Source organism: Molossus molossus, unplaced genomic scaffold, assembly GCF_014108415.1.
Source record: "Molossus molossus isolate mMolMol1 unplaced genomic scaffold, mMolMol1.p scaffold_m16_p_1, whole genome shotgun sequence".
Taxonomy (NCBI): domain Eukaryota; kingdom Metazoa; phylum Chordata; class Mammalia; order Chiroptera; family Molossidae; genus Molossus; species Molossus molossus.
In genome coordinates this window covers 203489838-203505490 of record NW_023425344.1, presented here as the reverse complement: position 1 = coordinate 203505490, position 15653 = coordinate 203489838, and the positions used below count along the sequence as shown (strand labels likewise).

General features: G+C 42.6%; 3 protein-coding genes and 4 non-coding genes across 12 annotated transcripts in view; 6 read left to right on the top strand and 1 right to left on the bottom strand.

Moving 5' to 3' along the window:
- Nucleotides 1-4268, bottom strand: part of ZWILCH (zwilch kinetochore protein) — a 38927-nt gene extending 34659 nt beyond the window's left edge. For 2 of the 4 annotated variants that reach the window (XM_036266524.1, XM_036266551.1), the window contains exons 1-2: nucleotides 4201-4268; nucleotides 2744-2795 (exon numbers count right to left, since the gene is read on the bottom strand). In XM_036266524.1, the coding sequence (XP_036122417.1) occupies nucleotides 2744-2795; nucleotides 4201-4253 (105 nt within the window). In that variant the 5' untranslated portion in view covers nucleotides 4254-4268. Of the gene's footprint in view, nucleotides 1-2743; nucleotides 2796-4200 lie in introns of those variants that run through there. The other 2 variants (XM_036266533.1, XM_036266542.1) reach the window with 2 other exon arrangements.
- Nucleotides 4269-4732: 464 nt separating this feature from the next.
- RPL4 (ribosomal protein L4) lies at nucleotides 4733-10187 on the top strand. The gene is made up of 10 exons (XM_036274925.1): nucleotides 4733-4795; nucleotides 6209-6380; nucleotides 6572-6678; nucleotides 7025-7163; nucleotides 7629-7753; nucleotides 8164-8293; nucleotides 8557-8713; nucleotides 9016-9099; nucleotides 9670-9790; nucleotides 9872-10187. Exons 1-10 carry the CDS (start codon nucleotides 4793-4795, stop codon nucleotides 10097-10099), a joined length of 1266 nt encoding a protein of 421 aa, XP_036130818.1. The 5' UTR covers nucleotides 4733-4792; the 3' UTR covers nucleotides 10100-10187.
- Nucleotides 6429-6499, top strand: LOC118622122. Its single transcript, XR_004957947.1, has one exon. It is a non-coding gene; the product is annotated as a small nucleolar RNA SNORD18 (small nucleolar RNA).
- LOC118622155 lies at nucleotides 6871-6969 on the top strand. Its single transcript, XR_004957972.1, has one exon. It is a non-coding gene; the product is annotated as a small nucleolar RNA SNORD16 (small nucleolar RNA).
- On the top strand, nucleotides 7451-7524 carry LOC118622099. The gene has a single exon (XR_004957930.1). It is a non-coding gene; the product is annotated as a small nucleolar RNA SNORD18 (small nucleolar RNA).
- Nucleotides 8343-8412, top strand: LOC118622111. Its single transcript, XR_004957939.1, has one exon. It is a non-coding gene; the product is annotated as a small nucleolar RNA SNORD18 (small nucleolar RNA).
- Nucleotides 10188-11765: 1578 nt separating the features above from the next.
- SNAPC5 (small nuclear RNA activating complex polypeptide 5) lies at nucleotides 11766-15294 on the top strand. Of its 3 annotated transcripts, XM_036270571.1 has the most exons (4): nucleotides 11766-11892; nucleotides 13404-13493; nucleotides 14265-14396; nucleotides 14797-15294. In XM_036270571.1, exons 1-3 carry the CDS (start codon nucleotides 11803-11805, stop codon nucleotides 14376-14378), a joined length of 294 nt encoding a protein of 97 aa, XP_036126464.1. In that variant the 5' UTR covers nucleotides 11766-11802; the 3' UTR covers nucleotides 14379-14396; nucleotides 14797-15294. The 3 variants fall into 3 exon arrangements, with proteins under 3 accessions (XP_036126464.1, XP_036126454.1, XP_036126474.1); XM_036270561.1 differs by having other exon boundaries at nucleotides 14265-15290; XM_036270581.1 differs by having other exon boundaries at nucleotides 14268-15280.
- Nucleotides 15295-15653: the final 359 nt, after the last annotated feature.

The window sequence follows — 15653 nt, the reverse complement described above, 5'->3', positions numbered from 1 at the left end:
GAGGACACTCAACAAACTGAACCACACTGGCCAGCGCTAAAAGAGAGTTTTGTTTTTTTTAAAGAACTCTTACAAACTGAAAAGTAAGAGAACCCAATTTTTTTTTTTTGTTATCCTCACTGAGGACATTTTTCCAATGTTTTATTCAGATAGAGTGGGAGGGAGAGAGAGGAAGAGAGAGAGAAACATTGATGTGAAAGGGACACATCGAGTGGCTGCCACCCACAGACCCAACCAGGGCCAGGGACAAACTGCAACCGAAGTACATGCCCTTAGCAGGAACTAAACCCGGGTCTCTCTGGACCGCAGGCTGACGCTCTAACTGCTGAGCCAAACTGGCCAGGGCTAAAAGAAAATTTTAAAAACTCACCTATAATTCTACTAGCCACAGTAATCACTACTATTATTAGACTTATTGTTACATATTTTGCCAACTCTTTTTCCAGGCACATACATAAATCTATTTAAATAAAAATGTATCTATTACTTATATATAAATAGGATTTTCCTTAATAAAAAGAGGGTATTCTAATAGTTTTTATACCATGAAATTCCACGCCATTTAATGTTCTTTGTCTAGCCCTGGCCGGTTTGGCTCAGTGGTTGCAGCACTGGCCCAAGAACCAAAATGTCTCTGGTTCGATTCTGGTTAAGGGCATGTACCTAGGTTGCAGTTCACTCCCCGGCCCTGCTTGGGGTCGTAAAGAAGGCAGCCAGATGTGTCTCTCTCACATCGATGTTTCTCCCCGCCCCTCCCCCCAGTCTATCTGAAAATAAATGGAAAAATATCCTTAGGTGAGGATTTAAAAATAAATAAATAAACGTTCTTTGTCTAGTATCATGGCTCTACCATCACATAACTAATTCCACACTGTTTGACATTTTAGGTAGTTTCAAGTTACTTCCTATAAAAAAAAATTGACATTTTGAATTACTTTCTTAAAATGAATATATAAAATCATATTAATAGTATCAAATTGCCTTTTGAATATTCCATACCCAAACATTTGCATTCCCATCAATTATGTCAACATAGGGTATTTTCATTATGTTTACCATCCCGTAGCAAGAAAACAGTACCCTGTTATTATTTTAATTTTCATTTATTTGCTCACTAATGAAGATGAACAGTCTCTAAAATGCTTATTATTAACAAGTATTTCTCATTATTTAAATGTTTAATTTCTTATTTTGGATGTTGAAGCATTTAGATACCAAGTTCAGAAAGCAAAGGATTGTTGGAAATCACCAAAAGCTAGGAGGAGGCAAGGAAAGAACCTTTCCCAGAGCCTTCAATGGGAACGGGTCCCTACTGACACCTTGATTTCAGATCCTAGTCTCCAGAACTGTAAGACAATATATTTTTGATGTTTTAAGCAAACCAATTTGGGGTACTTTGGTACTGCAACCCCTAGGAAACTAATATAGGTATCAACTGGCAAGAATTCAGATAGGGAGGGACTAATATATTTACCTGAACATACTGAATTTCTGAGTTTGGTTAGTGAGAATTCAGATAGTGTAGGATGCCTACACTTGTATTTTTTTTTCTGTGATTACTTATTTGCATCTGTCTATTGTTGTCTTTTTTCTTATTGATTTTAAAGGGCTTTTCACATATTCTATGTATATGGATACTAACCCTTATCATTCATGACTATTTCTCCCCAGCTTATTTGTCATTTAGTATATAATTTACCTTAGTTTACCAATTACTTTATGGATTAAACTCTTTTTTTTTTAAATCCTCACTCCAAGATATTTTCCCATTTGTCTTCAGACAGAGTGGGAGGGAGGGAGAAAGGGAGGGAGGGAGAGAGAGAAAAACATCAATGTGAAAGAGACACATTGACTGGCTGTCTCCCTTATGACCCTGACCAGGGCTGGGGATGAACTACAACCGAGGTACATGCCCTTGGCTGGAATCGAATCCACAACTCTTTGGTACGTGGGCCAACACTCTAACTGCTGAGCCAAACCAGCCAGAGCTAATTACACTCTTTTTTAAAAAAATATGTTTTCATCGATTTTTTAGAGAGAGAGGAAGGGCGAGAGAGATAGAAACATTGATGTGAGGGAGAAACATCAACTGGTTGCCTCGTGCATGCCCCTTACTAGGAATCGAGCCCACAACCGGAGCATGTGCTCTGACCGGGAGTCAAACCCCAATGCACTGAGCCACACCGGCTGGGCTGGATTAAACTCTTTGGGGAGTTTACCTGTGGAACAGTTGGCATATATTAGATGCTTAATAAATCCATACATGCTTATAGCAACTTTATTCATAACTATCAAAAACTGAATACAATCCAAGTGTCCCTCAACTGGTAAAGGGATAACCAAACTGTAGTGTATCCACAAAATAGAAAACTGTTCATAGATGAATCTCAAATGCATTACACTCATTGATAGAAGCCAGACCTGAAAGGCTACATATTGTATGATTTTATTTACATGACATTCTGCAAAAGGTAAACAGAAGACAGAAAACAGATTACTGGTTGCCAGGGACTAGGAACAGGGGTAAAAGTTGACTATAAATGGACATGAGGAAATTTTTGGAGGTGATAGAAATGTTCTATATCTTGATGGAGCCAGTTATATGACTGAAAAACTGATAGAACTGTATTCTAAAAGGATGAAATTTACTGTATGTAAATTAATTTCAATAAAATCAACCTTTTAAAACTCACAATTTTAAGATTATTGCATTGTCTTTAAAAAACAAATAAATTCTTCATACCTCATAGATAAATGGGTCTTTACTGATTCCTTTCTTTTCTTCATCAAATTCCCTGTAATGCAAAACCACACATGAAAAATAGAGCTACAGTATTCTGTCATTTCAACTCAGGAGTTAGTCATCATTTCATCTTTGTGTGACAACAGTGAAAAAAGCAAGATGCAAAGTAGTCGTGGCAGCCGTAAAGCATAGTTGGGAAGGGGGAAAAAGCAGAAAAATAGTATTAGGTTAAGGAGAAAGAGCCCTGGCCCATGTGACTCAACTGGTCGGAGCATCAACCCATGAGCAGAAAGCATACAATCCCATCAGGGCGCATACAGGAGGCAACCAGTCAATGTTTCTCTCTCACATCAATGCTTCTTTCTTTCTCCCTTCCTTGCTCTCTAAAAAATCAATTTAAAAAAACATATTTTAAAAAGCTAGTGTTCTTTCTATAATGATCAAAAAATTCTACTTTTGTAAGCAGGAAAAAAAGCAATAAAGACAAACAACGAAAAGTGATAGCATTTAGAAAATAAGGGGTTAGATTATACCAGTGGTTCTCAAAGTGTGTCAAGGCAGCAGCATCTGCTTCACCTGTAATTTGTTAGAAAGGCAAGTTCTTGGCCCCGCCCAGACCGACTGAATCAGAAACCCTGAGGACGGGCCCAGCATCTGTGTTTTGACAACCCTCCAGGTGACTCTGATGCACGCTCAAATTTGAGAACTACTGGATTCCATTTTTACGTTGGATTGCAGGACTAGACGGAAGACCCTTTGGTACTAGTACTTCGCTACAAGAATAAAATGCAATCATAGAGCACGGTGAAATAAAGGTGTTTAAAAAGCCAACACACCACCCCATTATCATAACCATAGCTCATATACTAACTATCTTGAAAAGGCTCTGTAACGATGTTTCACACCAGCAAGGCTTGAAACAGGTGAAGGGTGCCCGCATCTACTTTTCCATACACTGGAAGGCGCCTCTAACACATTGCAAGCTGCGTGCATTATCAGAATGAATAAAGTGCCCCTTAGAAAATGTGTCACCTTCCACCGCGAGGGATAACGTACAGATATTTTCACCTAAACCAGCGGTTCTCAACCTGGGGGTCGAAGGACCCTTTCACAGGGGTCACCTAAGACATAATTACAGTTGTGAAGTCGCAAGAAAAATAACTTCATGGATGGGGGTCACCACAACATGAGGAATTGTATTGAAGGGTCAGGGCATTAGGAAGGTTGAGAACCACTGAAAACTAAACCACAATCAAGCCCCACCCCCACACCGGAGCGGATAACCGGCCTCTCCCCAACTCCCGGACCCCAGGAAGGCTTAGTCTGTAACGTTCGCGCCACTGAGACGTGCCCAGGCGCTAATCACAGGGCCGCGGCAAGAGGCTTGGGGGAGAGAGATACCCTGACGGAGTAACGCTGCCCTCGCAACCTAGCCAGCAGCCGGGGCCACAACTCACTGCAGGAGACGAGTGTAAAACTCCTCAGCAGCTCGGTTCATTCGCGACCACATCCCGCCTCTGTCTGACAACAGCTCCCAAGCCGCCAACTAAACTTCGCGCCGGACGCTGACGTCCGGAGTCGTGACCCCCCACCCCGCCGGGACTACTTCTACCACCCCACATCAGCGCTCCTTGGTTCACAAGGTAAACTTTTGTTTTAAAGCACACAGCGGTTTCCCCCTTCCCAATAATCTTTCATTTCCATAAGAAAAAGTTAAAAGACTTTACAGTAGTTGAAGACACCGCGTCTCGCGAGAGTTGGCCACGCCCACTTGTGAATTATTCCGCGGAAAGAAGTCCCTCGTTTCTCGGCGTTATTGTTGGCTTTGGAAGCCAGCAGGTGCCGTAATTTTACACAGGGGGAGAAACGATACACTATTTTTTATTTTTTAGATTGTTGGAGAGAGATTTTGTGCCACTGGGTTGGTTCTGACACGGAGCAGAGGGGGATGCGTTGAAGGTTACATAAAGAACGAGGGAGTGCTGGGCACTTCCTTTTCCTGTGGGAGCCACCGGGTCGAGAGGAGTGTGGCGCTCTCCTCTCCCCGCCATGGTGAGTGGGCTTTCTCCGCTGGACTTTCTCCTGCTGTCGGGCCTGGCAGGAATGGATTGGGCTTCGAAGCATGCGGCCTTCAGGAGGAGAAGCAAGGGGGAGGAGAAGCGTCTGTTTGTTGCGGGAGCTGGGTGGTGCGGCTCCTCGGCAGCCATCTTAGGCAACGTGGGCTTCCCGGCTCGGGGCGCGCTGGAGGCAGCACGGGACCCCAGAGGGTTCTCAGGCGCAGAGGGACTTTGGAACTCTAGCTTTCCTTGATGCTAGAAAACACGAATTCTACTGAGGACTTGTAAATTCTTGGGTCCTAGGGCAGAGTCGCGGTGAAAGTCCATTTTAGGCTCTCTATCTCCATGTGCTGATTAGTAAAGAACGTTCAGTCTTTTTGAGAGAGGGTTTTTTAAAGAATCCTCTTTAGCACCTTTTTTTGAATTCCTGTCTTTTCGCCTTAATTCCCTCTATCAAAAGCTTTCTGATCCTTTAATTTTTCTCTTTCGTGTCCCCTTCATCTTTTAGCTCTCAGCTCATAGTACAGCAGGTGTTAAACATGTACTGTTTCCACAAAGAATGCTTTTGTATGTACTATGCAGCGTGCGGGGCCATGAGGAGTTCAGTGAACAAAAGGGGCAAAAACTATCCATCTGATGCTTCTATCGTAATTGAGTTAGGTGTAAAATACACAGTAATGATTAACAGTAGTGAGTACTGTGGATATAAGGAACTGGGAAGGGGGCAATAGTTGGGCTTTAAACTGATTAGAGAAGGGTGGCCCTCTTTCCAAGGTGGTAAGGGGAGGAAGCGTGGTAAGAGTGTCTTTTGGGAGAAGACTTGGTACCTCTGAGGTAGGAGGGTGACGATTACCCTGAGTGTATCCTGAAGAGAGAGTATGGGAGACGAGGTTGGGCACATCGTTTAAAGTTTTGTTTTCACGTGGTAAGTGTTTGGAGAAGGTTGAGCTAAAAGTAACAACCAGTGTCTTTACTGTAGTTCTGGAAGAAGTGTTTAGAATGGGATAAAGGGCAAGGGTGGAAATTTGGAGTAGTAGAGCTATCGTAGACAAGATTTGTTGAAATTTGGGGTAAACGTTTAGATAGTGCCTTTAAAAGGCATTTTCAAACCTTAAAGTATAGTTTTGATCATTTTGCTGTGTAACACCTGGTTTGGAAGTTTAATGATAAACCATTCTCTCAGAAAACTATGTGGAAGTACTTGATTCTAAATGTCCTTCCAGTGTAAGAATTGACTGAAGTTAAAAGACTTGATGTGTTGGTGAGGTAGCCTTTGTTTTAGCTTTAAGCAATGTCTACCTCGCCAGACTCTAGTCTTTTGTAACAGCATTTAATGGAGTTGTTGGCACATGAGAAGAGTGTTTCTGACATGGCTTGTTAGTATAAATGTCTTTTTCCTTTTTCCCAGGCGTGTGCTCGTCCACTAATATCCGTGTACTCTGAAAAGGGGGAATCTTCTGGCAAAAATGTCACTTTGCCTGCTGTGTTCAAGGCTCCCATTCGACCAGACATTGTGAACTTTGTTCACACCAACTTGCGCAAAAACAATAGACAGCCCTATGCTGTCAGTGAACTGGCAGGTATGAATTTAAATTTTTCATGGGTTGATACTTTAAAGGCTGCTTAACAGCAGTGATGAAATTCCACTCCATTGGTCCGTGTTTCTGAATCAGATGATTTTCCTGGATGTTCTGATGCTGTTTGATACCACGCATAATAGTCACAGTGGTATGGTTGGGTAGCTAAAACTTTTATTTCTTCCCAATTTCAGGTCATCAAACCAGTGCTGAGTCTTGGGGTACTGGCAGAGCTGTGGCTCGGATTCCAAGAGTTCGAGGTGGTGGAACTCACCGTTCTGGCCAGGGTGCTTTTGGAAATGTATCTTTTGTGGTCACTACCTAGACTGGTCAGTTATGGAATTTAGCAGACTTGATCTGGTTTGTTCGTGTTAACTAGTTTGAAAATATGTTTGTACTGGTAGTGTCCAGGTAACCCTAGACAGTTGGAATCTGGAAGATTTTTGTTGTTAAATGCTAAAGACAGTAAGGGCTTGACATTAAAAGGTTTACTTGCAATGATGTCGTAATTTGCGTCTTACTCTGTTCTTGGCGACAGTTGCCTGCTGTCAGTAAGCTGGTTCAGAAGGGTGACGAAAATTCTTACTGAGCAAGACATAACCTTTTCCTAACATTTGAGAAATGTGATTCTTAACTGGGAGAAATAGATGTGTCGTGGGGGCCGCATGTTTGCACCAACCAAAACCTGGCGCCGTTGGCACCGTAGAGTGAACACAACACAGAAACGATATGCCATCTGCTCTGCCCTGGCTGCCTCGGCCTTACCAGCACTGGTCATGTCTAAAGGTTTGTGATATTTTGTATTACAGGAATGATAACAAAAAGCCCATTTTTTTCTTTCCTCAACCTGAACCTTTTCATTCATGCAAATAATAACCTGTGTAAATTCTTCTCATCCCAGAGTGCCTGACTAAATTTCTTTCTACTAAAAACTAATTCTGACACGTTCGATCTCACAAATCCATCATTAGTGAATGCTGTGGAACTGGAGAAGTACTTTAAATACAGTGACTTATTATACTGGAAAACTTTCCACTTACACTTCATCATGTTGCCTATTCTACTTTTAACTGTCAAAGTGATGAGATTCCACTTCATTGGTCCGTGTTTCTGAAACACATATGATATTTGTGGAAGTTCTGATTTGATAGGTTGTATTCAGTTTTGCCCTTGTGGGTTGTATAAAATGCTTCTCAATTTTTCAAAAGGTTCAGAGTAACCAGGTTAGTATTTATTAATTGGCTTTGTCAGGTCATCGAATTGAGGAAGTTCCTGAACTTCCTTTGGTGGTTGAAGATAAAGTTGAAAGTTACAAGAAAACCAAGGAGGCTGTTTTGCTTCTTAAGAAACTTAAGGCCTGGAATGATATCAAAAAGGTATGTTTAATGAACACATTTACAGTTTGGTAGTCCTTCTCACAGGTTTGTCAGGATTTTTTCAAAAGATTGCTGAAGGATAATAGTAACTACAAATCCTGGATGTGAGAGCAAGAATTCTGGAACTATATTATAGTTGTGTACCGCTTAACAGGGATACGATTTGAGAAATGCACCATTAAGTGATTTCATTGTCGTGTGACTATACCTACACAAACCCAGATGGTATACACCCAGGTTATATGGTGTACGGTTGTCTATACATGGTCTGTCACTGGTGGAAAACTTGTTATATGGTATGGAACAGTACTTGCATTTGGATACTGCCATTTATGACTGTGTTTTTTAATGTTAGGGAAGTCATTTTTGTAACGTCTTAATTAGAATACTAAAACTTTTCACTTTTGTAGGTCTATGCCTCTCAGCGAATGAGAGCTGGCAAGGGCAAAATGAGAAACCGACGTCGTATCCAGCGCAGGGGACCCTGCATTATCTATAATGAGGACAATGGTATCATCAAAGCCTTCAGAAACATCCCTGGTAATTCTTGTGTTGCCTGCGTGTTTTGATTGCCCATGTTATGCAAGCTTTTTTATGATGAGATTCCACTTAATGGTCCGTGTTTCTGAAACACATGATTTTGTGGAATGTCTGATTCTTGCTGAATGAGTACGCCATTCATGGCTGAAACTTCATAACTGACAACAGTTGACGGTATTTTATGTAGCACATTAGCCGTACAGATGATGGTACATGTTTCTTCTGTTGAAAATACTCTTCTAATTCACTTTTCCCTTTAAAAGGAATTACTCTGCTTAATGTAAGCAAACTGAACATTTTGAAACTTGCTCCTGGTGGGCACGTGGGCCGTTTCTGCATTTGGACTGAAAGTGCTTTCCGCAAGTTAGATAATCTGTATGGCACTTGGCGTAAAGCTGCCTCCCTCAAGAGTAACTACAAGTGAGTGTTCTTATAGTCATATACTGAACATAAATGTTTATACTATGGATATTTACATTCAGAATTGATTTCCATGTTTTCTAAAGAATGGGTTGTGCTTTGTTGCTATTTCCCTTCATAAACAGATGTGATATGCTGAAATGGTTGAGGTGCTCTGAGAAGTGATAGTGTAGTTGGGAATTTTATTTGAATTCTGGAGAGCTTTCAATGGTTAAAAGTTTATCTTCTGTTGGGGTTCACATTAATCACATGAGAAGAACTGGGCATCTGCTTTCAACGTTTTCTTGTTTTTTTTCTTTCAGCCTTCCTATGCACAAGATGCTGAATACAGACCTTAGTAGAATCTTGAAAAGCCCAGAGATACAAAGAGCCCTCCGAGCACCACGGTAAAATTGTAGTATTTGTAGTAATTCTTGCCCCGACCTCATTTATTTATTTATTTATTTATTTATTTTTTAAGTGGATAACGTGCCCTGGCCGGTTTTTCTCAGTGGTTCGAGCATTGTCCCGAAGACTGAAGTTTAACAGATTCAATTCTCAGTCAAGGGCACATACCTGGGTTGTAGGTCAGTCCCCAGTCTGGGCATGTGCGGGAGATAAGCAATTGATCTCCCTCCCTCCCTCCTCCCCTTCCACTTTATCTAAAAAATCAATTGAGCCCTGCCATCATGGCTCAGTGAATTGAGCGCCATCCCATGTTCAATTCCTGGTCAGGGCACATGCCTGGGTTGCGGGCTAAATCCCCAGTAGGGACATGCAGGAGGCAGCTGATGGATGTTTCTCTCTCACATCGAAAGCTCGCTCTCTAAAAAGTCAATAGAAACATTTAATTTTAAAAAATTAAAAGAAAACAATTTAAATAAATTCAACAGGAAAATATCCGTGGGTGAGGATTAACCAAATAAAATGTGGGTAATATAAATAAAATGTTAAAATGGTGTCCACATTTTTCATAGTAAGAAGATTCATCGCAGAGTCCTGAAGAAGAATCCACTGAAAAACCTGAGAATCATGTTGAAGCTAAACCCATATGCAAAAACCATGCGCCGGAACACTATTCTTCGCCAGGCCAAGAATGTAAGTGATAATTTGGTTTTTGAGGATAGGATATGTTTTTAGAAAAATTGATTCTTAGATTTTCCTCCTAATTTATTGCAGCACAAGCTCCGGGTGGATAAAGCAGCAGCAGCATTAGAAGCCAAATCAGATGAGAAGGGAGTTCCAGTCAAGAAGCCTGTGATAGGGAAGAAAGGAAAGAAGGCTGTTGGCGTTAAGCCGAAGAAGCCTCTGGTGGGAAAAAAGGCTGCAGCTACCAAGAAACCAGTAACTGAGAAGAAGCCCACAGAAAAGAAACCCACCACAGAAGAAAAGAAACCTGCGGCATAAACTTAAATTTGTTTATTCCATAAAGGTCAAATCACTTTGGACAGCTAATCTTGAATAAAAACATGATCAAAGACAGTGAGAAACATGACTTGTTGTATGTGTTGTGTGAATCTTAGAAATTTTTTATTACACTTTGTTTTCCATAACTTCAGCTTTTCATTTGTTTCAGTGTGGTCTAAAATGGAGCATTTGATTTATACAAAATCCATGCTGTTGAGTGGAAAGAGGGATGCTCCATATATCCAAATATAAAATTCATTTTGTAAGGAATGTCTCCAGAAAGCTGATTAAAAGATCAGTCTCAGAAATACAGGTGTTAGAATTTTTTTAAAAACCTACTTGCTGCATAAAGAATTGACATTTTCAGTAGCCACAAGAGGGCAGAATCAATACGTTTTAAGGTGCAGCAGTAGCAATCTGATGGTTCCCTCAGAGAAGTATTCTTGTTGAGGTGAGGGTACGCTTGCCACCCTTATTATTTTGGCTCTTGGGACAGTGTCAGAAGCATTTTTCAGAACTACTTGTGTATTCACTTTTTCTAGCAGGTGGATATGTTAAAGCATGGTGCAGAAAAATGTGCCCAAAAGTGCATTCATTTTTTCCTAAAGCTTTTAGTTGTCAATGAATGTCTTGCCTACTGCCCTAGAGTTAATTCATGTCAGGATCATTTTGGCAGTCTAAGGTCCAAAGCAAGGGTTATGTCTAATACTCCCATTCGCAGAATCAAGAAATCTCTCAGTTCCCTTCTGTGTTAAAGGCATCATATCCCAGTTTTGTTTCCCTGGCCGGTTTGGCTCAACAGAGCAGAGGACCAAAGAATCTCCCATCCAATTCAGTCGTCCCGGCCCTAGTTAGGGTCATGCAGGAGGCAACCAATGGCTGTGTCTCACATCGGTGTTTAAAAAAAAAAGACCTGTTTGCCCTGGCCGGTTTTGCTCAGCGGTTAGAGCGACGGCCTGCAGTCTAGAGAGACCTGGGTTCAGTTCCCGCTAAGGGCGCGTACCTCCTTGGCCCTGGTTGGTCGTGTGGGTGACAGCCACTCGTTTCCCCTTCACATCGATGGTTCTCTCTCCCTCCCATTCTATTTGAACAAAAAATGGAAAAATGTCCTCAGGTGAGGATAAAAAAAAGACCTGTTTTATTTTCGTGCTCTAACTTGTATCTATCTCCCAGGAAACACTCTTTTACCCGGAAGTTTTGCCTACAGGAACTAGGGTACCTGTACTAAATGCTGGTAATATAAGTCCCTGCCTTCAAAAATGCATTTGCAGGTTTTATGGGGTTAAAATAACCACTTAGCTGCAACATCACATTGGAAGTGTAACACAGAGGGTATGTTTATTGATTTGAGAGAAACATGGATAGACTGCCCCCCTGTAAGCACCCAACCTGGGGACCCACAACCTAAGTATGTGCTCTGACCTGAACCGTACCCACCACCTTTTGGTGTATGGGTCAGCGTTCCAACCAGTTGAGTAACTCGGCCAGGGCTCCGCCTACTGTACGGCTCCAACGGCCTGTGCTTTAGGAATCTTGATCACTATTCAAGTCTAGCTTTCAAGGCTCGGTGGAGTAGGCCAGTAGCGCCCCGGCCCACGTGCAGCCAACCTGCTCTTCCGTTTCCGGGAACGCGGAGGCTGTGGCGTCATCACCGAGCGCCGGGGCGACTGGGCTGCGGAAAGGGTGCGGCATCAGAAGACGCGATGCTGAGCCGGCTTCAGGAGCTGCGCAAGGAGGAGGAGACGCTGCTCCGGTTGAAGGCCGCACTGCACGACCAGCTGAACCGGCTCAAGGTGACCACGTAGTCCCCACCCGCCCCGCCATCTCGCAGCTGCCGGAGCACGGCTCTATGCGAACCCCAGGCGTCTGCAGCGCCCCCCGCTGCTGGTGACCCTCCCGTATTCCCTGGCGGTTGGCCGCTGATCTGGTGGCTTACAAGCCCCTTGGGAACTTGTTTTGAGATTAAGGGCCCAACTCAGAACCTTGATTCTGTCCGAGTAGGTTGAGGCCCAGCAGGCTGCACATTTGGCGAGTTCATTCCCACACTCGACACCCCGGAAATGCAGGTGGCTTCCACACACGGTGAAATGCCATCTCCCGAAAGATCGCCTCGACCTTCCCAGCCCAACCTCTTCCTAATGAGCTCCTACACTATTTACTAGCCACTATTTCCTGGCTTGTATTGCCGCTTGAAACAGCTCTAGTATGGCAAAGCTAGAAGAGACTCGCACGTTCTCGTTCTCCCATTGTGCGAAGGAAGACGAGGCCCAGGAGACTTGTCCTAGAATTCCCTGTAGCTTTTCTTCCCGGAGCAGTTACTGACTCCACTGCCTTGACGGGGAGTAGACGTTTAGGACCACCAGGCCACCAGGACCATTTCCCTGTGTGTAATTCACTCCCTTCAGCCCCAGTGCCATGATCCTGATCATTCCTGCTCAGCACCCTTCAAGATCTTTAAGTCCAAATGATATGAAAGTTATGAAAGCCCTTTGTAAACTGAAACACATTGTACACAACTGTGCCATATTAAAATAGCATGCACTTTCCTCAGGACAGTTGTGATAGCCTACTTATTTAGATTCTCATAGCACCACAGTGCCTGTATAGATACCTAAGAGAGAGAAAGAGAGAGAGAGAGTTGGTGAAGACCTCCAAAGCCTAAATTTCTTTATGCTTCTGAAGCACTTCCATTTTTCCTGCATTACTAGGTAGACAAGCTCAAGCCTAAGGAATCTGCCCTCTGGAATTAGATAAGGACACTTGGCTTAAGGGCTTACTGTGTTTTCTGCAGGAGCCACTAGGTCTGGGGGAGTGGACTTTGGCCCAGTTGGTATATCTGTACACCCCAGGGAAAAGGGACTGGAAGCTTTTTATTTCTTAAAAAGGAGGGAAAGCTTAAGAGTCCCATCCCCGCCCTGGCCAGTTTGGCTCAGCGGTTAGAGCGTTGGCCTGCGGTCCAGAGAGATCCAGGTTTGGTTCCTGCTAAGGGCACGTACCTTGGTTGCAGTTTGTCCCCGGCCCAGGTTGGTCGTGTGGGTGGCAGCCACTCGATGTGTCCCTTTCACATCGATGTTTCTCTCTCTCTCCCTCCCACTCTATCTGAACAAAAAATGGAAAAATGTCCTCGGGTGAGGATTAAAAAAAAAAAAAAAGAGTCCCATCCTTCTTTGTAGAGCTGCAAAGAGATTACACTGTTTTCACTTCCTCTTATGATGCCAGCCTTTTATAGCATGGACAGTAAATTTTCCCACATCAGTATTCCAGTGAAATAGTAAGGAAAACGTGCTTAATTCTTCTCTTCTAGGTTGAAGAATTGGCCCTCCAATCAATGATTAGTTCTAAAAGAGGAGATGAGATGCTGTCTTCTCAAGCTGCACATGAACAGTCACATGATGTAAGCTTAATCAAGTGTGGGCATAGGGAGCAAATGCAAAGTTCATTCTGCTGTCATGGTGCTTGGAGGTCAAAAATTGTTGTAAATTACATTATCAAGCCCAAAGATCTCTGGGAAATACTGATGAAGAATATTCTAGTTTGATAAACTGGCTATTCGATATTGTTTTAGTCAGGGAAAAGCCCAGCTGGTTACACCTTGATTGATGTATTAATTAGATACTTACATTGTCTCCACCATCCTAGTCATCTAATGCAGGGAGAGTGGAGATCTTTGCAGGGACATAACTCTTATTGCTCTGTGAATAAGTCAGTTTGGGGTGCAAAAGCAGTGTAGCTTCAACTACAAAGCATAGTGCTAAAAAGTGAGTTCTAGTCCTCATTGTATCCTCTTACCAAATGCCCTCACTTAAATCAGTAAAATCATCATCTTTCTAAATATACCATATCTGAGTAGTTCTTCTGTTGCGTGAAGCCATTTAAACCCATTTGAAAGAAGTAAATCTAAGCCAGCATAATTCTTATGTAAGAACCATGTTTGTAAATCAGGTAACATTCTGTCAAATCTAGGGCATTTACCCTTCCATTTTGGCTATGTGGGTTGGGGTGAGGGGTGGTCAGGGTAGAATTTGGAGAAATAGGAAAGTGGTAGCTCTTAGTGGTAAATACTGGGAATGAACACACAGTTGACATTTGGTTTGAAACTGTTTTTAAGAATTTTCTGTTTTGAGGCCATTGTCCTCCTACTAATCCATACTGTCCTTGGCTAAAGCAGATGTTGGTGCATGTAGACAATGAAGCATCAATCAACCAAACTGCACTGGAGTTGAGCACAAGGAGCCATGCACCAGAAGAAGAGGAGGAGGAAGAAGAATCAGATTCCTGAAGTGGGGAAAGAGCCAGGGTTAGTTATACAAATCAAATTTCTAAGTTGCAGAAACCCTCTCTGCAAAGAATTCTTGCCATGGACCCTATGGCCTGCTTTAAAAGGAAGCATGAACTTTAGGAGGATGTGTACTTATAAAAATAGTTCCATCAATAATTCAAGTTTCAGAATGCTTTAACAAAAACTAGTGACATATAGAAAGGCAAAGATGCAGTGTCTTAGCATTAAGCAATATGGGTGGTGGTGTGTCTGTATTCTGGTCAGATCCAGTAATTGTGTTCAAAACAGAAAATCTCTGAAATGCTATTGAGAAAGTCTGGCATTTGCAAAAAAAAGCAGGGTGTAAGTATAAGCCAGCCTTTTCAATCAACAATGCCTCTCTTAAGCAAACCAATTAAAGGCTGTTTGCATACCACAGAACCCTTGTAAGCATGCCAAAGTCTGCAGTAGAAAGATGATGAAGAGGACAGACGCCACCTGAGAGCACAAGCTGTTGCCACTTCTCAGTGACATCGCAACACACTGCCCACCACAGACTTTTGTGTGGCTGTCATCACTTCTGGGTTGAGACATCACTATGCTAAAATGTGCATAGAAATAAACTGTAAATGAGTAGCCATCATGCCCACACCTGACACCCCAACTGGGAAACAGATCAGTTCCTCCTCTGGGGAAAACAATACAGCCAGCAGGATGGTTTTAAACCTATTTCTGGACTTCAGAGGAAATGTGTCATTAAAGAGGGAATCACTATGCTTGGGAGATTGGACTTTTTAATAAATGATAGTTACAGAGTAAGTGTTGTTAAAATTTAGTATTTGAAGTTGATATTTATTTCTGTATACTGTCCCTTTCCTATTGAATGTACAATTAAGTAGTTGCTTAACTTTTTAAAAGTTGCCTTGGCCAGTGTGGCTCAGCATTGGCCCAAGGACTGGAGGGCATTTACCTAGGTTACAGGTTCAATCCCCAGCCCTGGTTGGGGGTCATGCGGGAGACAACCAGTTGGTGTGTGTGTGTGTGTGTGTGTGTGTGTGTGTGTGTGTGTCTTTCCCTCCTTTCCTCCCTCCCTCCATTCCACTCTATGTAAAACAATAAATGGAAAAATATCCTCAGGTGAGGATTAACGAAAACAAAAGTTATTTGCCTTGGCCGGTTTGGCTCAGCAGTTAGAGAGTCAGACCACGGACCAAAGAGTCTCGGGTTTGATTTTGGTCAAGGTCACGGACCTTGATGGCAGTTCAGTCCCCAGCCCTGGTTGAGGTTGTGCAGGAG